The sequence below is a fragment of the Lampetra fluviatilis genome, chromosome 19 (genome assembly GCF_964198595.1).
Source record: "Lampetra fluviatilis chromosome 19, kcLamFluv1.1, whole genome shotgun sequence".
Classification (NCBI taxonomy): domain Eukaryota; kingdom Metazoa; phylum Chordata; class Hyperoartia; order Petromyzontiformes; family Petromyzontidae; genus Lampetra; species Lampetra fluviatilis.
In genome coordinates this window covers 7,392,420-7,412,202 of record NC_136293.1, presented here as the reverse complement: position 1 = coordinate 7,412,202, position 19,783 = coordinate 7,392,420, and the positions used below count along the sequence as shown (strand labels likewise).

General features: G+C 52.3%; 1 protein-coding gene across 1 annotated transcript in view; it reads right to left on the bottom strand.

The window, feature by feature from the left end:
• The window catches only part of TBC1D4 (TBC1 domain family member 4), an 83,962-nt gene that overhangs the window by 19,954 nt on the left and 44,225 nt on the right, over window positions 1-19,783 (bottom strand). Inside the window, exons 4-12 of the mRNA XM_078864911.1 lie at window positions 19,481-19,570; window positions 17,596-17,700; window positions 15,994-16,126; window positions 14,071-14,276; window positions 12,995-13,114; window positions 11,109-11,198; window positions 9,981-10,372; window positions 2,273-2,472; window positions 1,607-1,897 (exon numbers count right to left, since the gene is read on the bottom strand). Of these exons, the coding sequence (XP_078721037.1) occupies window positions 1,607-1,897; window positions 2,273-2,472; window positions 9,981-10,372; window positions 11,109-11,198; window positions 12,995-13,114; window positions 14,071-14,276; window positions 15,994-16,126; window positions 17,596-17,700; window positions 19,481-19,570 (1,627 nt within the window). The remainder of the gene's footprint in view (window positions 1-1,606; window positions 1,898-2,272; window positions 2,473-9,980; window positions 10,373-11,108; window positions 11,199-12,994; window positions 13,115-14,070; window positions 14,277-15,993; window positions 16,127-17,595; window positions 17,701-19,480; window positions 19,571-19,783) is intronic.

Genomic DNA, 19,783 nt, shown 5'->3' with positions numbered 1-19,783 from the left:
TTTGTTCACACAAGTACGAGGCATCTCTGCTCACTTTGGCTAAACAGAAATGTGTCCCTTTGCAAAAGCAAACACTGGCAAATAAAAGAGCACGACAATAAGATTTCAGGGCAATTTGTTCAACAAAGGGATGTAAGCCTAGTTATGGTTGCATCATCCATGACTTATAGGAATAACATGATGCAATTCATATCACGTATGACGCAACACCAGCTTCAGATTGCATCATTCATTGTTTTGCTCAAAAAGCAAGTACTGTCCAAACCCAGTCAAAGATTTATTCACAGATGCAGTCAAAGATATATTTTAATAATTCTAGATTTGAAGCTTTCGTGACTGCAAGGATTCATATTCTTAGGTTTTTTCGGTAAAGTCACGTAGGTAAAAATATAAAAATTAATAAAAGTAAAATAAAATAAAAATCACGACGTTTCGGATACAGCTATCGTGCTGTGACGGTTCCACCTGAAGACAGAAGCTTGTGTTGCCTCCGAAACGTCGTGATTTTTGTTTGATTTTTATTTTACTTTTATTAATTTTAATTTTTCACCTACGTGACTTGACCGAAAAAAACCTAAGAATATATTTTAATAAGTTGTGGTTTAAATTGAGATCCCCTCCCTTTATAACTCACTTATCCTCTGCCATCCCCAAGTCAAGGGTCGTATAGACTGACCCAGTAGCATAACTTTGCTGTTTTTTCCAGGATTTTTTCTGTTGCGCGTAGTCACTTTAAGATGTTTCTTGTTCATGTATTTGTTTTTTGTTTGTTGCGGTTGCACCCGAGTCAAGAGCCGCATGGCTCACAGGGTTATATCTAATACATGAAACTGAATATCATGAAAACTAGAGCCAATTAACAATGTTAAGCATCATCTTGATTCTCAGTGGCCCAGAGTTAGTAAAGTTGAACTATATTTATTTTGGAAGAATTTTGCCTGTAGACCAGTGTCTAAGCCGAGAGCATCTGGGAGGTGGGACAGGGGTGATTGGCCCGGTGCCCCCCCTCACCACCACCGCTCCACCCAACGGATCACCGCTGGTTGTTTTCTCTGTTGTGTGAACTAAACACATTTTTATTTTACCTGGTTAAGGTCCACTGAACGACAGGGTGCTTACATTTTTTTTAACACTCATATGGGATTATCGTTCTTAATGGAAGAACGGATAATAACACTGTAACACTTGTTCACCATCATTGTCAACACATGCCTGGAATTTTCTCCAGGTGGTCTCCAGAGCCCAGAGGAACATTTCTTGTGGTATTGTTGCAAATTCTCGGAAGCGTTAACATTTTTTTGAAGCATCCTGTATATAGTTATTTTTCAGAATCAAAAATGATAGCTCAAAGAAGTGGCTTATCATCATGTGGAGATTTATAACAGCCAAAGGCTCTCAATGCATGTTTCTAAATGTGAAGGGGAAAACCGGAGGACCCGGAAAAAAACCATGCGACCACAAGCAGAACATGCAAAAATGCATGTGTCCAGGTCAAGATCGAACCCACGACTTCCTGCATACCAGGCGAGGGAGATAACATCTCGCCACCACGGCACCCCAGCATGGAAACCACACAACAACAGCCACACAACCCACACAACCACACCTTCGCGGAAGCGATTCTGCCGCTCCACGCGGATGAGCAGCAGCTGCTGGTCAATCGCCTTCCTCCAAAGGTGGCGCAGCTCCTCCCGAGAGCGCGCGTGGCGGCGCTCCCCACCGCCGGCACCCGTCTCGATCACGATTGGCTCGTCCGCCGGCGGCGCCCGCGGCGCGGTTGGCCGCATCACGGGCGACTCGTCTCCCATTGGCTGAAAGTCGGAGTCGAGCAGCGAGCCGATTGGGCTCTCCTCGAGGGGCGGAGTCAGCGGCGAGAGAGGGAGGAGCTCGCTGCCGTCTGAACGGGGGTTGGGGATCAGATGGGCATATGTCCAATTCATTAAATAAAAGTAATCGGTGCGTGGATATTTGTTTACGTTAATTTTTGCAACACTCATTAGGAGCACATGAGACGTATTCTGAATCCAAAATGGGTGCCAAACTAGCCACGCACGATTTCATCCTGACCTCTAACTAACCCGACCACTATTCTGCCCCCTTTAAACCCAAATCGCACACCACCTGTGAGCCCCCAAAATCAACCCCAATTGGCTGCAACATTTTTCTTCCTCTTCTTCTGAAGCAGCAGCGCTTTCGCCCGCACACCCCGTGCCCCCCCCCCCACCACCTCGTCGCTCATCGTCAACTGCGGTTGGCGGTGGCGACCTCTGACCTCTGGTGGCTGCGGCGGCGCGGGAGGCTGCGCAGCTCTTCCCCGGCGCGACGACGCGCAGGAAGATGTGCTGGCGCCACGAGATGCGGCGCTGCTGCACGGGGGGGCAGCTCGGCCGCCCGGGGGGGTTGTGGCCCCCCAATTCAGACCAGACCCCCCGCAGGGAGGCGGCGGAACCGGAGCCGCCCCAGTCGAGGTCACTGTGGGTCGTGATGGTTGGGTGCGGGGGGGGCAGGCGGGAGGGGGGGGGGGGTCGCATGGAGAGACAAACGGACGCACGTACAAATGCACACGCGCGCACCGTGCGAGTGAATGAGTACAGGGGGAGGTGGGTGCGTGTACATAGGTACTGATGTACTCACAATGACAAACACACGCACGCACAAAAACAACACAACAACAATACCCGCCATTCGCCACTAAGTGGCGGAGACGTCACCGGGGCCCCTGTGCCAGGCCAGGTGCACAAAAAAACAACTCTATACACACACACAAAATTTGTACGAAGAAAGATGCCCCGTATAGCGTTGAGCAAGTAGCACCTATGAAGGCTGGAATGGCACACGAGGAAGTGAGTAGCCACCACCACGCCCGGCCGCCTTTGTCTCCCCAGTGGCGATGTTTACACACCGCACCCGGTACTGATTTGAGGCTAAGTCGACCTAGGGGATGCCCAGGACCGGTTCAGATAATCGTCACTGCTGTTGGCCGTGAGCGGGAATCGAACCCGTGTCACCGGAATCGTAGCGTACACATACACATTCACACATAATTAACCGCATAAACACACACAAACACTGACTGGCATGCACACACAGACAGACACACACAACTACAAACGCACGACAAATGCACATCGGGCAAAACACACGCTGGTACGACACACACGCTGGTACGACACACACGCTGGTACGACACACACGACACACACGCTGGTACGACACACACGCTGGTAGGACACACACGCTGGTACGACACACACGCTGGTACGACACACACGACACACACGCTGGTACGACACACACGCTGGTAGGACACACACGCTGGTACGACACACACGCTGGTACGACATACACGACACACACGCTGGTACGACACACGCGCTGGTATGACACAATGAGGTGGGGCAGCATCTGAACACAAACAAGGAAGTTATCGTTGGTTATCTTTGGAATGAAATCACGCGTAGACACAGGTGGCCATCGTCTCGCCACCACTGAGTAGAAACAAAAATCAACGCGGAATCTCTGACACCTCGAGGGGCGGGGGGGTTAAGTACGGTCGATTAACACGGATTGGGGGTTCATTGGGTGAACAAGGCCCGTGCAGAACACGTACAGGCGGTGACGCACGCGTGAGGGGGAGGGGCGGGTTATAGTGCTGGCTGCTCCACACCCGAGCGATCGTTTGAGCAACCAAAAGTTGTCGCAACTTAAAAAAGAGAAAATCGCCCGCCACTGCTTTGCCCACATGCGAGCCAACAGTCGCGCAAGCAGCAGGGAAAGTCAAATGGTGAACTTTTACTCGAGATTGTATCGACCAATCCAGTCACGTGGTGATGAATTACGTCGCAACGCAAGTGGCAAAGCAGATCGACGCTCGGAAGTCGACTTTGTTGTCTCCAATGCGTGCAGCAACCGGTTGCGTGCAATTGCTCGCAAGCCGATTGCAGAGACGTCGACGTGCAAGCGAATCGGATGCATGCCACAAAGTTTGCGCAAACTGATCGCTCAGATGTGGCCCCCTGGCTTTGTTGCTCACGAACAAAATTACTGTAAACGGGATGCCTCAATCAGCTAGAGTTGCCACCTGTCCTAGATTTCCAAGGATTGCCCTCTTGTTGAGGAACATAGTCCTGAGTGTTCCCCCTAGGACATTAACAGTTCTGCTTCTTGTGACTTGCGTAGTAATGAAAATACGCTACTCAAGACGATGCATTCAAATGTCGTACTCCCCTAATCCACTACTGTAAGATATTCTTATTCTTCTTCCAATGATTTTTCCCAAATATTTTCGACCTCACAGTATGCATGTTGAACTTCTTTCGCACCACCATACATAGCCAATCTTGCTAATAGGAGGTGCGGGGAAGGACAACAAACTAAACGCAGGTGGCAACCCTACAATAATCAGATGGATCCCACCGCCCCTCCACCACTGTCCGCTAGGAGCGGAGCGATTAAGCCCCCGCGCGATCCGGTGACGATTCAGGGCCGTCGAATCAAATGATTAAAAATAATAATTAATGTGATGGCCTCTAGTAGCTGCAGGGCTCGCAGGGAACCCGCTGCACAAAACAAAATGTACTGAACTGTAATAGACGAATCGGTAAAAAAAAACGTTGAATCTCACACGTGCTCAGGAAATGATGTGAAACGATTAATCAATGCATTGTTACATCCCTGGGCAGTTCCACTCATCAGGCAACCAGTCAACATTGGTGAACTCATCCTAGTAAGGCATACCCTAACAATACATACCACAACAATGCATACCCTAACAATGCAAACCCTAACAATGCATACCCTAACAATACAAACCCTAACAATACAAACCCTAACAATGCATCCCCTAGCAATGCATACCCTAACAATACAAACCCTAACAATGCATCCCCTAGCAATGCATACCCTAACAATACAAACCCTAACAATGCATACCCTAATGATACATATCCAAATATGTATCATCAGATTACGTCTGACACCACCACGGGATTCTTCCAAGCGTTCCCCATTGTCCCCGCCCCCCCCACAGCCCCCCCAGCAAAAGCAACGTGACGCGCATCATGTCCACGTGAATCACGGCCCTAATTGGTGGTGGAGATATCACTCCCAAAGCGGACAGAGCCCAGTGCTTTAATACGCCACGCGATCTACCCGAGTGTTTAAAGCGTCTCGAACGTTCGCCCCCAATGGTGAAGCAACCCCTGGCGGGTCACGGAACGAAGTCCCATCGCGCAGGACGTGCACGGGGAAACGCACGGCAACGGGGGGCCATCATCTTCCCATGCACAGCATGCCGAGGAAGTTCTGCCCGCGGTTTTTTTGCCGTCCGTAAAAAATTAAATGAATTCCAGCCGTTCTCAATCCACCAGTAGACGCCACGGTGGTGAGATGTTAACGACCTCGCCTGGTATGCAGGAGGGCGTGGGTTCGATCTCGACCCTGACGCCTGCATATGTGGAGTTTGCGTGTTCTCCCCGCGGTCGCGTGGCTTTTTCTCCTCCACATTTATAAACATGCATTTGAGAGCATTTGGCTGCTATAAATTTCCACGTGATAAGCGACTTCTTTGAGCTATCATTTGTGGCCAAAAGAGCGACATGGCTCACAGTGGGCCTTACCTGGTAAAATTAAAATCGTTTAGTTTTAGTTGAGGATGAAGAGCTCCCCATGCCGTATCGGTCGCAGGTTTAGTTTTGAAAAAAATACAAACTATACTTCACCTACACTGGCCAATGTTTGGTTGGTAAAAGGATGGGCGGCGTGGGTTTGTGTTTGTTGTCGCTTGCCACTGATGTTAGTCGTGGCTGGCATTCAAACTCGGACCGCTGGGTTCACAGTGCAGCGCTAATCACCATGTCCACTGCTCCCATCCCTTTATCCTGTCAAAAACACCTTCCAATCTCCCTACCTCCCCCCTTCCCAGCCGGCCCAGTATTTTACAACTCACAAATACATCAAAAATGTCACCTTAAACGTACACGTTTTGAAATCGTGGAACTGCCCCGCCAAACACCGACACACGGCACCCAAGGTTTAGAGGTAACAATCACATGGCCATCGGCGTTAACTTTGCTCAGGAAGTTCATGGCAAACCCAGCGATTAAAATTTTAAGCCAACGATGGCTACGAGTGGATGGACATCAACGAGTCTGACGATCACTGCGCTGCTGGCCATCCGCGAAAAAGAGCTTCATAGCTCACCGGATTTATCCAGGATAAATATTATGATTCTGAGGCAACTGCCGATGACCACCTAAGAGCAAAGCGTGACCGACAGTGAAGAGGCAGAACGAACGAGTCTGAATGCAGAGGCAGACGGAAGTGAGTTAGTACCGATATCAGAGACTGTGCTGTTGCACTGAGGAGTGCCAAAAATGGCACATCAAACAAAGCAATTGGCAATCTTATATAGATGTATATAGCACCTTAGTTCAAGGTGCTTTTACAATAATTCTGAAATTGTACAAAAGATCATAGTGGTTAAAATAGAGAGTGCAGTTATTAAATGTGGTGGAGATGGTGGTGGTGCAGTTTTGGAGGACAAGGTGAGAGTGGTTAAGGAGGGGTCGGGGTAGACCTGGTTGTAACTGGGTCGCAAGCAGGATGGGCTAGGGAGCAGAGATGGGTCGTTTTCAGTGAGGAACGGAAGCGGGTTCATGAAAATATTTATCGTGTTTAATAATTGGCTGATCTGAAAATAGCGGGCGAGTGGAGGTGGTGGTGGCGGGGGAATTTAATAACTAAGAGCGTTTGAATGAATGCGTGACTGCTTAGGTCGAATGAATGAGCCAACGGAATCCACCAACGGGAGACTCGGCTAAAACTGTGCAGCTTGTCGTCGGCAAAACTTGGCCGAAATCAGAATTAATAAGCATGTAAATAATTTACATTTATAAGGCAGAATTCATCCACGGCCTGCCTTGATTAACCCCGATAGCCACGAGCTTCCCGATCAGCGCCACCGATATGGTTGGGTCAAGGCAAATCCGCGGCGGTGGCTAAAGGAAGACGCAGCCAAAAACAATAGCAGGCTGGCACACCAAGCCTCGAAAGCAAACCTTCATTAATGCACGTTTTGCAATTCTCCCCAACTCTATCACGGTTACATCGCTGCGAAGGTTTTCATGGCTATGCTGCCCTCTCACAATGCCCTTTAGGGTTGCGTCGCGCTCTGTTCGGTACGATGTTCGACGTTTCGCTCCCGTGCCGAGAGCTTTTTCAGGAGTTGAAATGTCAGACGTCGTGCCGAACAACACGAGGAACAAGCCGAATCTAGATCGGCGAGCTGTCCCCGGCGTCATGGGTTAAGCCGAAGAATCCACTTGTTAGAGAACGATCCACAGAAGCGGATACCACAGAACTCCTTCTGAGATCCGTTCAAAGTGACCTCTGGTTCGGACAATAGAGCGCAGCACCTTCCCCACTCAAACCCGCTACAGAGAGGAATGTTCGTCGCACGACATGTCAAACAAATATTTTTTTTATTCTCAGGCCTGGAAATTTTTGCCAAATTGAGTGCAGAGACACATTTGACGCAGAGCGATGTGATGCGCAGCCATTGTGTTTCTGGGCTGTAACAACAGGCGGCTGTCTGGATATATACCTAAAATGTCAGCCAACATCATATAGAACATCCATTACCCCCTGCCATCTGTGCCGTGTACTTTCTGCCACGGTTTCACATCCAAGCTCAAGATCCTACCCTCCCCTCCTGCTCCCTCTGCCCCGGCTACGTTGCCCAACGAGGCTTGGAGCTTGTAAGGGGTGTTTCCCGCCAGCTCAGACGCGTCTTCCTTTATCCTCGTTAGGGAGGGTGAAATCACTGCTGGATCATTTACAGCAGATGCCCGGATTTGGCTTTCGCGCTGGACGCGGGGTGAGAAAACCTGGGGGTTGATTAATTTGTTAATTAATTTGCCCATAATCAACCTGACCGCCCACCACCAGTGACGCTATAATCACATACGCCGTGCCCCCCCAGAAAGCCCCTTGCGTGCCCGCCTCACCCCTTCCCCCCTCCACACCAGCGTTCATACCCAGACCCCCCATGCTCGGCCACAGGGTTTAGCATCCGCAGGAGGCTCGGCGAGGAGGCCGAGGCTGTGAGGCGGTGGCGCGGGTCGGCAGGGTGAGCCGCCACATTGCTAGCGGCACACACACACGTACACATGGGGCGCGCGCGTCACACACGCGCACACGTGCAGTTCAGTTTTTCATCCGCGTCGGAAACGGTGCTTCCACATTACCGCTTGTCCCTCGACACGTCAGGGCGGGGGGGGGGGGAGGCAGCGACGTGAGCCTCGTGCTCGTTGCGGAGGTTCATGGATAAAACCCGGTGACCGCCCTGATTAATATCAGGGGTTCATGCGGGAGCCAACGACGTGCAAGATAATCGGGGAAAACGACACCGCAATCGACTCGCGCGCGCCACGACCCGAACAGCGTTTACCGTCACAGCCAACAAATCGTCACAACACACGGGTCGAACGCAGCAGGCCTCTAACCCCGCCATGTTATGTGCACCATGTTATGTGTGTGTGTTTTGCGGAAAAACCCTCGTAACCCACTGTCCAGAAGGCTGGCTTTTTTGTCGAATATTCGTGGGTCATTGCAAATCTGGCTAAACGCCTGCACGCAGGACGATCTGATTTGTCTGGCTGGATCAGGTGGTGGAGGTGTCACGGCGAAAAAAAAAGAAAACCCCGTTGCCAGACCGTTACGTGGCCTAAACAAACCAATTATGACCCCGTATTAACCAGGACAGCCACTGGGCTCGAAACGCAAATCTCCGCAACAAACGCGCTATATATTTATATCACACCACGCGGTTAAGTCAAGTCAAGTACGGTAAATTAAAATGTTTTCTTAAACAAGTGGCGCCTTTCTGGCACAAATCTGCCACTCAAAGCGCAAATCACGCGTAGCGCCCCCCCCCCCACTTACCTTCTCGTAGCAGAGGCAGGCTGCTGCTGCTGGTGCTGCTGCTGCTGGTGCTGGCTGTTGAGGAGGTATTTTAGCAGGCCGGGAGCAGAAGGGGAAGGGTGAAGAGTAGCAGGGCCTGGGGAGGCCGGGGAGCCGGAGAGACTCCCCTCTCCCTCCCCTTCCCCGGGACTGCGAGGAGGAGGAGGAGGACGACGGGAGGAGGAGAGAGAGGAGAGAAGCAGGGACGGAGGAAGAAAGCGCGGAGAAGGGACAGACAAATGCACACACAGGAAGGACACCGAAAGCGAGAGGCGTATGTCGACAGGCGGTGACGTTGATAAGGAGAGATCCCAACCGAATAATACGAACGGCTCGTATTTTGTCGCTACACGCCGGGGCCGTGCGTCTCGCTGGGGGTTCCTGACACGGCTCCCAAGCTCCGGCCCACGCGTTTTCTCACTCGCGCAATCAGACCAAGAATAAAACATTCTATTACAAAGAATAATATCGGTCGCGAAAGTGTACGCTTTATATTTTAAGGGCCGTTTGTTATTTCGGTCGATCATTCCTCTAACAAGGACACCGCAAAGGCAGGAGCAGCAGAGCAGAGCACGCAAAAGGAGACACGGCGATCTACGTGGGGCCCAAGAGGGAGGGGCAGGAAAGGTCCGTGGGGGCGTTCGAGAACTCGGGCGTTCATGGGCTCGGGAGATGGGAGAAACAAAACCAAAACACTCAACCCCTTACTTTTCTGTACAACACAGACCGGCGCATGCGAGGCAGGGAGAAGAGGGCAAGCAAAGGGGGGCAGGGGGCAGCACGAGTAATTCAGGCAACGGGCGGGGGAATCTACGGCTCCAGCGTGCCGGAGAAGACCCGCGACTTCGTTTCACCTGGCCCGCGACCGCACACACGGCCGACTACTTGGAACGGGCCCCGCCAACGACACTTAGCCCATAAACAAGCTCCGTGGCCACACTAATCGGGCGCTAGAGAGCAATGTTTGCGACCTGGCTCGTTCGGGTCGTTGGAGGTGGTGAGCGAGGGGTGGCACCCACCCTTTGCGATGGTGCGTCTCGCTGTGGAACGAGTAGAAGCGCTGCAGCTTGCTCTTTCCCACGGCGGCGGCCGCGGCGGCCGCGGCGGCCGTGGAGGAAGACAGCGACGAGGAGGCGGAAAAGGAGGCGGCGGCAGAGAAGGAGGAGGACGAGGCGGAGGCGGACACGGAGGAGGAAGGCGGCGGCGGCGGCGTTGGCGTCGCCCCGGCCTGGCCCGTCGACTCGGCCCGCTCGTCGGCGAAGGTGATGCGCCGCTGCGTCCCGCTGCCCTGCGGCAGCGAGTGGCTGAAGGTGTGAGCGCGGCGCCGCATCTGCAGCGGAGATTCCGGCGTGGGAGGCGAATGGGGGCTGAGCGTCGGCGAGGGGGGAGGCGACGCGCCAGGCGATCCGTCCTGAAGGGGGCAGCAGGGGACAATGATTATTTTGTTTTACTAAATTAATGACGGAATGTTTCGGGAAAATGAGTGTTTTTATTTTTGCTATTTTTTTTATGTTGTTGTCATTTCCCCCCCATGGTGGCCACAAGGACAGAAGAAAGATTATAAACGAGAGGAAGGCGACCGGCCGGTCCATCCGGCTCGTTGGGTTGTGAGTGACAGATCGCTTATATAATCGCATCATCGAGGAGTTCTGGTGAATCAGCTTCCACCACCACCACCACCACGCGTGGCTGTGTGGCCAGCCAGTTCCACACTGCCACCACTGCCACCACTGCCACCACTACCACCACTACCACCACTACCACCACTACCACCACTACCACCACCCGCAGCGAATATAAAACACAATCACTTCCCCTTGGCCTCAGTGCTGAACTTCCCCATGGTGTCGACCTGGAGGTAGAGTTTGTAGTCGTGTGGATCGACTCGGTCGATGTCATTTAAAGCTTGGGCAGCCCTCGAATAAGTCCTACACAGATTCGTCTTCTCCGAGGAATATGAACATATTGAAGTATCGTACGAGAAGCAAACCATTGTCATTTGTCCAGGAATGCCACGCCGAGTCTCACGGCTCTTTCTTCAAGAAGGTCCTGTCTAACACTGCTTGGCCACTTTCCTTTGCAGCGCTCCTGCCCTTTTCCCTCGTCCTGCCCCTCTCGCCTGTCCCTGCCCTCTGCCCCTGCCTTACCCTCGTCGACTCGCACGCGTTCAGGCTGCGCTCACGCAGCGAGTCGTAGTTGTCAACACTGCCCAGGCGGCTGCGCATTCTCCCACCTCCCTGCGTACGCGCGCACACACACGCATACGCACGCACCCACACACACGCGCATGCACACGCACACACACACACACACGCACGCACGCACGCACACACACACGCGCACGCACACACGCACGCACACACGCACACACACGCGCACACAAGCGCACACGCGCGCACACGCACGCACACACGCACACGCGCACACGCACACACATCATCGTTATAATTTTTGTTGTCATCATTGCTGTCATCAAATTCATCATCGCTGTGGTCAATGTTGTCATCGTCATCGTCATCATCACCTTCGTCATTATCGTCATCAACATTGCCTGTCATCAACATTGATGTCATCAGTTATCACGACTGCAGTTACTATTGTCATCATCGTTATCAGATTCATCGTCATGGTCAACATTCTTATGATCATCGTCATTGCCATCATCGTCATCATCATTTTTAATCATCAATAACGTCGATGCACGTTGCGATGTAATTATTTTATGTTTGTATATTTTGATGGTGACGCCGACACACGATGGCCAACTCGATTGAAAGAAGCCACCGGATTCAGCCTATATTGATCATATTTATTTTCTTTATTCATGTTTATCGGCGCATGGTACACTTCCAAAAATAAGCAAACCGCCCCGAGGTATGGGTCGTATGCGTCCTTTGTTACAGCGCTTATAGTTCAAATTTCGCAAGGTTGGCCGATTCTTTCTATTAATAAACACAAGAGGGGTAGGGCAAGTGGGGGCGGGAGGGGTAGTGGTGGGGGACTGCATGAGATATTTAACGTCCACTGTGAAGCAGACAACGCGTAGTATTTTACAATTAATACGACACCACCGCTGTACTAACCGGGGTGGCCTACTAGAGCTGAACCGCGAAGCTCTCCTTCCACTGGGGCCGTGCCACAGCCCCCCCACCCCGCCCCCCCCATTTCACTGCTGCTTTATAGTTATTGCTTTATAGTCAATACGTCGGTTTTTTGCACAGTGATGGGACCATTCGTTTTCCCAATCAAATGTGCAGGGAAACTGGCAGGCGCAGCGGCGCAGGAGATATGCGAGGGTGGTGCACGCTGGGGAGCCAGATAAGACTGGGGCGGTGGGGGCTGGGGGCTGGGGGGTGGGGGCTGGGGGGTGGCGGGGGTGGGGTCAAGTTCAAGTGCGCATTAGCAAGCGCGCGCACGCGCGAGAATGCCAGCAGTTGCGTTACAACGTGGGGCGTATCTCGGCCCCGTTCTGTGATGTATATTCCAGAGATATTGTTGTTGTATTTTTTTACGCGCCTCCTATTCATGGGGCTTATCAGTCATATGCTACGCAAACAGAACACAGTAACGACGCGGGAGTTATCTCGACGTAGATCGAAATGGATCCCTCTGTGTAGTCGTGCAAACGTGCGGTTGCAATAATAATATTGACAACGATAAAAATGAGAATTATAATGACAATTTGCGATGATGATCCAATCCCAAATCAATTTCAAAGTCACCCTCGTTAACGTCTTCCAAGGCACTCTCCCTTGACTAGCGCTCTCCTCCCTCTCGTCTCACTCTAATCCCCCACCCCCTCCTGGGAGGAAACTGGAGAACTCAGGGGAAAAAAAAAACCCCGTGGAGGCAGAACAGGGGGAAAACCTCCGCTCAGAAAGGTGTCAGAATCGGGAATCGAACCCAGGTGCTCCTTGCTGCGAGGTGTGAGCTTTGCCACCACGCCAGCTACCCTGCCGCAAAATCCCGTTTGGTCGCGCCTCCCATGGACAAGCGACGTCCACCACCGCCCCGCCCCCGCCCCCGCACTCACCCTCGAGAAGATGTTCTCCAGGGAGTTGGTGAATGACTTCTTGGCCTTGTTCTTGAGGATGTCCAGCTTGGACTGGCTGGGAGAGGAGCGCAGATCTCCCATCCCGTGCGTCGGCTGACCCTGAGCGAAGAGATGGGGGTCGGAGGTCGAGCGAGAGCGGACAGGGGGAAAAAGACGACCATCAGGGCGCGAGGAATGACTCCTTGTTGGTGGCAGAGGGGGGAGGGGGCGCAGCAAAATCCACGGTTGTATGGCGATTCTACGCTCTCCGTCCATCGCCAAACCGCGCAGACAAAGCGTGGTCATCAAATAACCCCCCCATGACCTCGCAGCCATGGGGAGGCCCCCATCCAGCAGCGGATTGACACGAGGGCTGTGTATGTGATCGCGATCGAATCGTTTTTGATACGTGTAGTACAGTCTGTGTAAGATTTTTAATTGGTGCACACGACCCGCTTGTGGTGTGCGAATTGGAAACACGGACAAAGAAGCACGCACCTCCATGCGCAAAGAAGCATGGAGGTGCATTCTGGGGATGTCCACTGAGAGGCGAGAAGAGGAAGACGTGGATTAGAGGCGTCACACGTTACTCGAGCCTTGTACGTGGCAGTTGCTTCGTTACTAAACAACAATATCTTTAACTTGTAAAGCCCTGCACAATCGTCGCTCGACATCGAAGACAGCGACTGAGAAACGCGAAGAGGAACCACTGACGAGCGGGAACGCAGCGGCCATGCGGTGAGCCATTGTCAAATTGCCCCTTTCCCCACCCCCCCGAGCTCTGCAGTCCTCTATATATTAAGGTGTTATCGACCAAATAATAACGTGAGAGGAAACCAGAGGAGTCGGAGAAAACCATCATGTGCAAGGGGGAAACACTCTATCCCACACAGATGGAATAAGTGGAGCCCTGCATCTTTTTCTCTACCGCCTTCTCTCCTGGCGAGCCAGGGGTACGGCAACTTCCCCGACGGCCCCCCCAACGGTAATGGGTTAGGCTGCGCAACATTCGCAATCCGTCGTACCCTCGCCGCTGCCTCGACAGCGCCGCCAGATCCCTCAGAGTGCCGCCTTACCTGCTGGGGCATGTCGCCCAGGTGCGTGTGCGTCTTCTGCTTGCCCTCGCACACCTGGCGCAGGACGCACATCACCACCTCGTTCTCGTCCTGGTCGCCCGTGGGACGCTGGCGCTGCACTCGCTCAAAGATGTCGGCCTGCTCGTTGTCCGACAGCAGCGCCACGTGCTTCTGGATGACGAGCTTCGCCTTGGGCGGGTACAGCCCTAGCGGCCGCCAGAGGGGTCGGAGGTTGAGGGGAGGGGTGGGGGAGTTGAGGAATGGGATGAGCGGTAGTGTTGGGTGGGGGTCGAGGGGGTGAGAAGGTAGATGAGAGAGGCGGTTGCGATGCGAGCGGGCCGGATGGAGGGTTGTTCGGCACAACGTCCGACGTCTTGCTCCGCGTGCTCGGGAAGTTTCTTCAGAAGCCGAGTTTCCTCCACCCACATTGAAGACTCGGTCGACCAGACTGAAGGCATTCTCACCCGTGCTGCTGGTCACGAAATCACGTTCGCCCATCCACGCACACTCATCCAACCCATGGATCCACCCACCCACTCACTCACTCACCACACTGCAGGCCATCTCACTTCTCTTTCTGCTTCATCCCTTGTCCTGCTCCACTTTGAAATTCCCTCCTCCCATTGCCCCTTGTACCCCCAAGTTCTTAAAATAACCTTGCTCAATTCGAGAAACGTTTTTTCACTCATCTATTATCATCTTCAAGATCGCTGTTTTTATTTCTGGCCGCTTGGGAGTATTTGGGCCTTCGGGCCCTGTGCTCAGCAATCGCGACAAAATAATAAACCGCAGAAGACATTGCACGACACCGAGCAATGACGCCACCAACCTGGATCGCACGGCGGTGTTCGATTGTCGTGCTGTCGTCATCACATCAATATCAAGCAACATCTCGCCATTTGCCACGAAGTGACGGTGACGTCACAACGAGCCTGTGCAAAGACCTGGTGCACTTTGCGGCCATGTGAAGTGTCAAAAGTTCGCTGACAGGAGGTCATGGGACAGACCCCGGTGCCATGTGGTTGACCGACTGAGATGACTGGCAGACGCACAAGCTGTGGCCCCTACTGTGCCAAACTGCTGTATTTCAGCTGCCCGGCACTCCGCTCGTTTGTGCAAGCGTCGCTCCTCTGCCCTCCGTTGTTGTTGGAGGTCGACTGTTTCCAACTGATGAGTAGCGTCATTCACGTCTCGACACCACCCTCCCCCTGATCCTCCCTCCCGGAGTATCCTGCACGAACGTGTGGGTAGTGCTTGTTTTCTATATTGTTTTCAAATGTATCGCAACGCATTCGTTTTTTGTGAAGTGGCTGTCGACCGGTCAGAGCCCATGTCAACTTCGCTGCAATGGAGGTCCCCCGCCTGGTTTACTATTGTGTTTTTATTTGACCAGGTAAGGCCCCACTGAGCTATGTAACTCTTTTCAGAAGCGGCCTGGCCACAAATGATAGCTCAACGGAGTGGCCTATCATCATGTGGAAATGTATAGCAGCCAAATACTCTCAACGCAGGGTTCTAAATGTGGAGGGAAAAACTGGAGGACCCCGAGAAAAATCCATGCAACTAAATATACAGCAAGCATCAGGGTCGGGATCGAACACGCAACCTCCTGTATACCAGGCGAGGTAGTTAACATCTCGCCACTGCGACGAGATGTTAACTACCTCGCTTGGTATACATTATACAGCACCTACACCGCGACCTACAACCCAAACGGAACTAGCCATGAATCTTACGAACCTCGTTCAACTCAAGAAACGCGTTACACTAGTATCCACTTATGCCGATCAAGAGCGACGTTTTATTCTGCCCCGCTTGGCGTTTCGGGGGCTTTGCTTCTGCGCTCGGCAAACCCTGATGGAGAAAATGAACAAATAAAACACTCGGCAATGATGAGTGTCGCGGATCTCTGTGCACGCTTACCCTCGATCCTCTCGCACAGCTTGTGCAGGTAGTGCATGGGGCAGGCCTCGCAGAGCTGCACGGGCGTCTTGGCGTTCTGCAGGCTCGCCGCCGTGTGGAAGGCCTGCTTCAGCGTCAGCATGATCTCGTCCACCTGGAGACCCACGCAGACAACCGCGGTGAGGGGAGGGGGGGAAAGCCGCTTCGATAATAAGTAAAACTTGTTACGCTGCGCCGCTGCTACCACGCGGTATAGACTAAACAATAAAAAGTAAACCATTTTTTATTTTACCAGGTAAGGCCCACTGAGCTGTATGGCTCTTTTTCAGAAGCAACCTGGCCACAAATTATAGCTCAACGAATTGGCCTCCTTATCATGTGGAAATTTATAGCAGCCAAATAATATAAACGCATGTTTCTAAATGCGGAGAAAAACAGGAGGACCCGGAGAAGATCCATGTGACCACGGGGAAAGAGACATGCAATCTCCAAATATGCAGGCGTCAGGTTCGGGATCAAACCCACGACCTCCTGTATATCATGCAAGGTAGCTAACATCAAGCCAACGTGAACCGGCGCCATATTCCACCCCCCCACCCTCAAGCTCTGCAGTCCTCAACACATATTAAGATGTTAACGGCCAATTTTTTGTGTGTATACATGTGGAAACTAGAGCACCTGCCGAAAACACACGTGTGCCATGTGGCAACACTATCTCGGACAAACAGACGTTTCTCAGTACCGCCTTCTCGCCAGGATAAGGCCCAACTCCTTGACGCCCGCGGGAAGAGAGTTTCACAACGTTTGTGCGATCCACCAACCATCGCCTCGACAGTGTTGGATTACAGGCTGCGGAGATAGCGACAACCGCCACCCGGATAAATTATCATTTAGTACTCTCCCAAACCCACCTAACTCCACCCGATCTCCATCTACGTTCACCACCACCATCGTCGTCATCACCATCATTAACGTTGTCGTCTTGTTGGACACGGTGGCATACATCTGCAAACCAGGTCTACACTCCTCCCCGACTTCACCGACCCGCACTGGCCAGCGTGTGTATGGTCACATAACTCTCACAGCCCGAGCGGTGTGGTGGGAGGCCGTCATTCAGCAGTGGATTGAGGAACGGGCTGTATCGAGTACGTACGTCATAAGCCACAGGCAGAACCGTGTGACTGTCGGGCAGCTTTCGGGAGGAGGGAGAGAGTGTGGAACACAATCATGGGCTGTAGAGGGCAGCAGAGTGTAAGGGCAGCAGGCCAAGGCGATAACACAAGGTGGCCCAAAAGTTTTGTGACTCGAAATAGAAATAGGGGTTTGGGCTACTAGGGCAAGGGTTAGGGGCTGGGACGATTGGGGCTGGTGAAAGCTATGGCTACTAGGGTTGCTGTTAGAGGCTAGGACGATAAGGGCTGGGGCTAGGGTTACTCGGGATAGGATCTATGGGCTCTGGGCTAGGCCTACCAGGGCTGGGAGTTAGGGTTATGGGCTGGGACTTCAATTGCCTAGGGCTATTGGCTCCGGGCTAGGACGACAAGATGACGAGGGCTAGGGGCTAGGACCACAAAGGCTGGAGGCGAGGTGCGAGAGTCACAAGGGTTAGAGAGCAGCACTGACCAGGGCCTCGCTGGCGCACTGGAAGACGTAGCACACGTAGTGCGTGACGCCAGGCTCAGCACTCTCGCGACAGATGAAGCCAAAGTGATCGACATGTTTGATGCCCTGTGGGGGGGGGGGGGGGGAGCAGCAGGGAGGGGGGCACATCACACACAGCGGACAACACAGGAAGGAGGACACGCATCAGAGACACGCGTATAAACAAAAATACAAACACATGCACAAGCACACACATACGAACAAGCAGATGCACACGCTCATGCACAGAGATAGATGTACAAACACAAATGCACGTGCAAAGACAGATTAACAAATGTGGCATACACACCAACACGCATTCACACGGATGTACAAATGCAAAGACAAAGATCACCCATATAACCTTAACAGACTGTTGGGGCAAGTGCTGTTAGCGAGCAACTGTACAACACAAAATAAAGTGGGTGGATAACACCACGCCTGGTCGCCTTTGTCTCCCCAGTGCTGACGTTTACACAAAGACAAAGATCCCCCGGAAAGCCTTAACAGACTGTAGGGGCAAGTGCAGTTAGCGAGCACCTATGAAGGCCGGAACGATACACGTTTACACACACACCACACCAGACGTGCAAACCCACACACAGCGCACGCGCGCACAGCACACACACACACGGCATCGTCACCAACCCCTCCAGTCATTCATTATTCACGCCGCAACTTTCCGCAGGATTTTGTGACAAAGCGCGCGCCCCCATTACTAATCTCACCCCTCGCGCTTTTGGGATTTGGCGGCGCCATAGGGGCGGCAGAGGTAGCCTGTGAGCAGCTGTCACACGGGCCGAGTCGGAATGTCTCCACGGGGAAAAACGCGCAACGGTGGCGCTGAAGCAGGAGGGGGCCCCGTCCATTTAGGCGAACTAGGCGGTCGCCCCGAGGGCGCGCCAAGTTAAGTGGAGCGCCAAATTCGTGGCAGAGTCATGGATGATTTTGGATTTGTGATAATACAAATTTTTATTGACATTTTTTATGCATTTTTATCTGATATCAAATTGACGTATCGTTTAGTTGTAGTGTACAAATCTATTCTTTACATTTCGCGTCTCCATTTTATCTAATCTCAGAAACATCGGTTGGCCAGACAGACGCACGGACAAACCGAATAATCATACGCTTAAAAAACATTAAATGGAAAATGTGGGCAAAATGTTTTCCAAGTTTACTAAAAACGTCAGCCTAGATCTGTCCTTTGGGTTTGGGGGCGCCGATTGCGTGGTTCGGCCTAGGGCGCCAGCTGGGCTGGCGGCTAGTCTGGGGCCGCCCCTGCGCTGAAGCTAAACTACCCTAAGGCCGTGGTGGAAATTCCACATTCCCAAGGCAGGTTCTGTGTGTTGTCTTGGTGTGGTCTGGGACTGTTTTAGGCGTTGCTTTGGTGCCTTGCCCAAGCTTGGGAATTGGTGTACATATGCAATTTTAACTCATATACTTTACTTATTTTACGTATTTATTTTTAGTGATTTGCTTAACTTTCCTATACACTGCACTCCTATGGTGTTCTTGTATTGTTTGTTGTCGTAACCTTCTAACAAGCCCATACTGGACATCTGTGAGAAAGTGCTTTGCGGCTCATCGGATTTCTCCGGTATAAATAAAGATTCTGATTCCGATCAGCACTCTACACCCCACAAGACAACTCGTGACATTTCTCGTAGGCTTTCAAGACACAGTTGATGAGCGCCATGCCCAAGGCCCGAGGGACAGAGCGGGCAGCGAGCGAGACAGGCGATAGCCGTGAGCGCAAATTGCGCCAGCGTCGGGGGGACGCCGGGCGCGCGTGGAACAGATGCATGGCGCGCTTGCGCGGATTGGGGGGCGAGCGGAGAAGGAGCGGAGGAGTAGCGGCAGAAACCTGGGAGCAGGATGAGATGTCCTTGAAGTTCTTCTCAATGGCCACGGTTTTGGTGTCCGGGCTGATGAGGTTGATCTCAAAGCGCCCGACCTACGCGCGACGATCCACCAAAGCACCACGACCACAACCATCACCACCGCAGCAACAGTCATAATAATAATAACAACAGGGGTTAACATTATTATGATCATGATGATCAGATTATTACCCAGCATAATCATTCACAGTTCCAAGTTGCCCATCAATTCCATGATACGGGCAACCGCTCAAAGTAAAATCCATGAGCCATGGACACAACAAGCG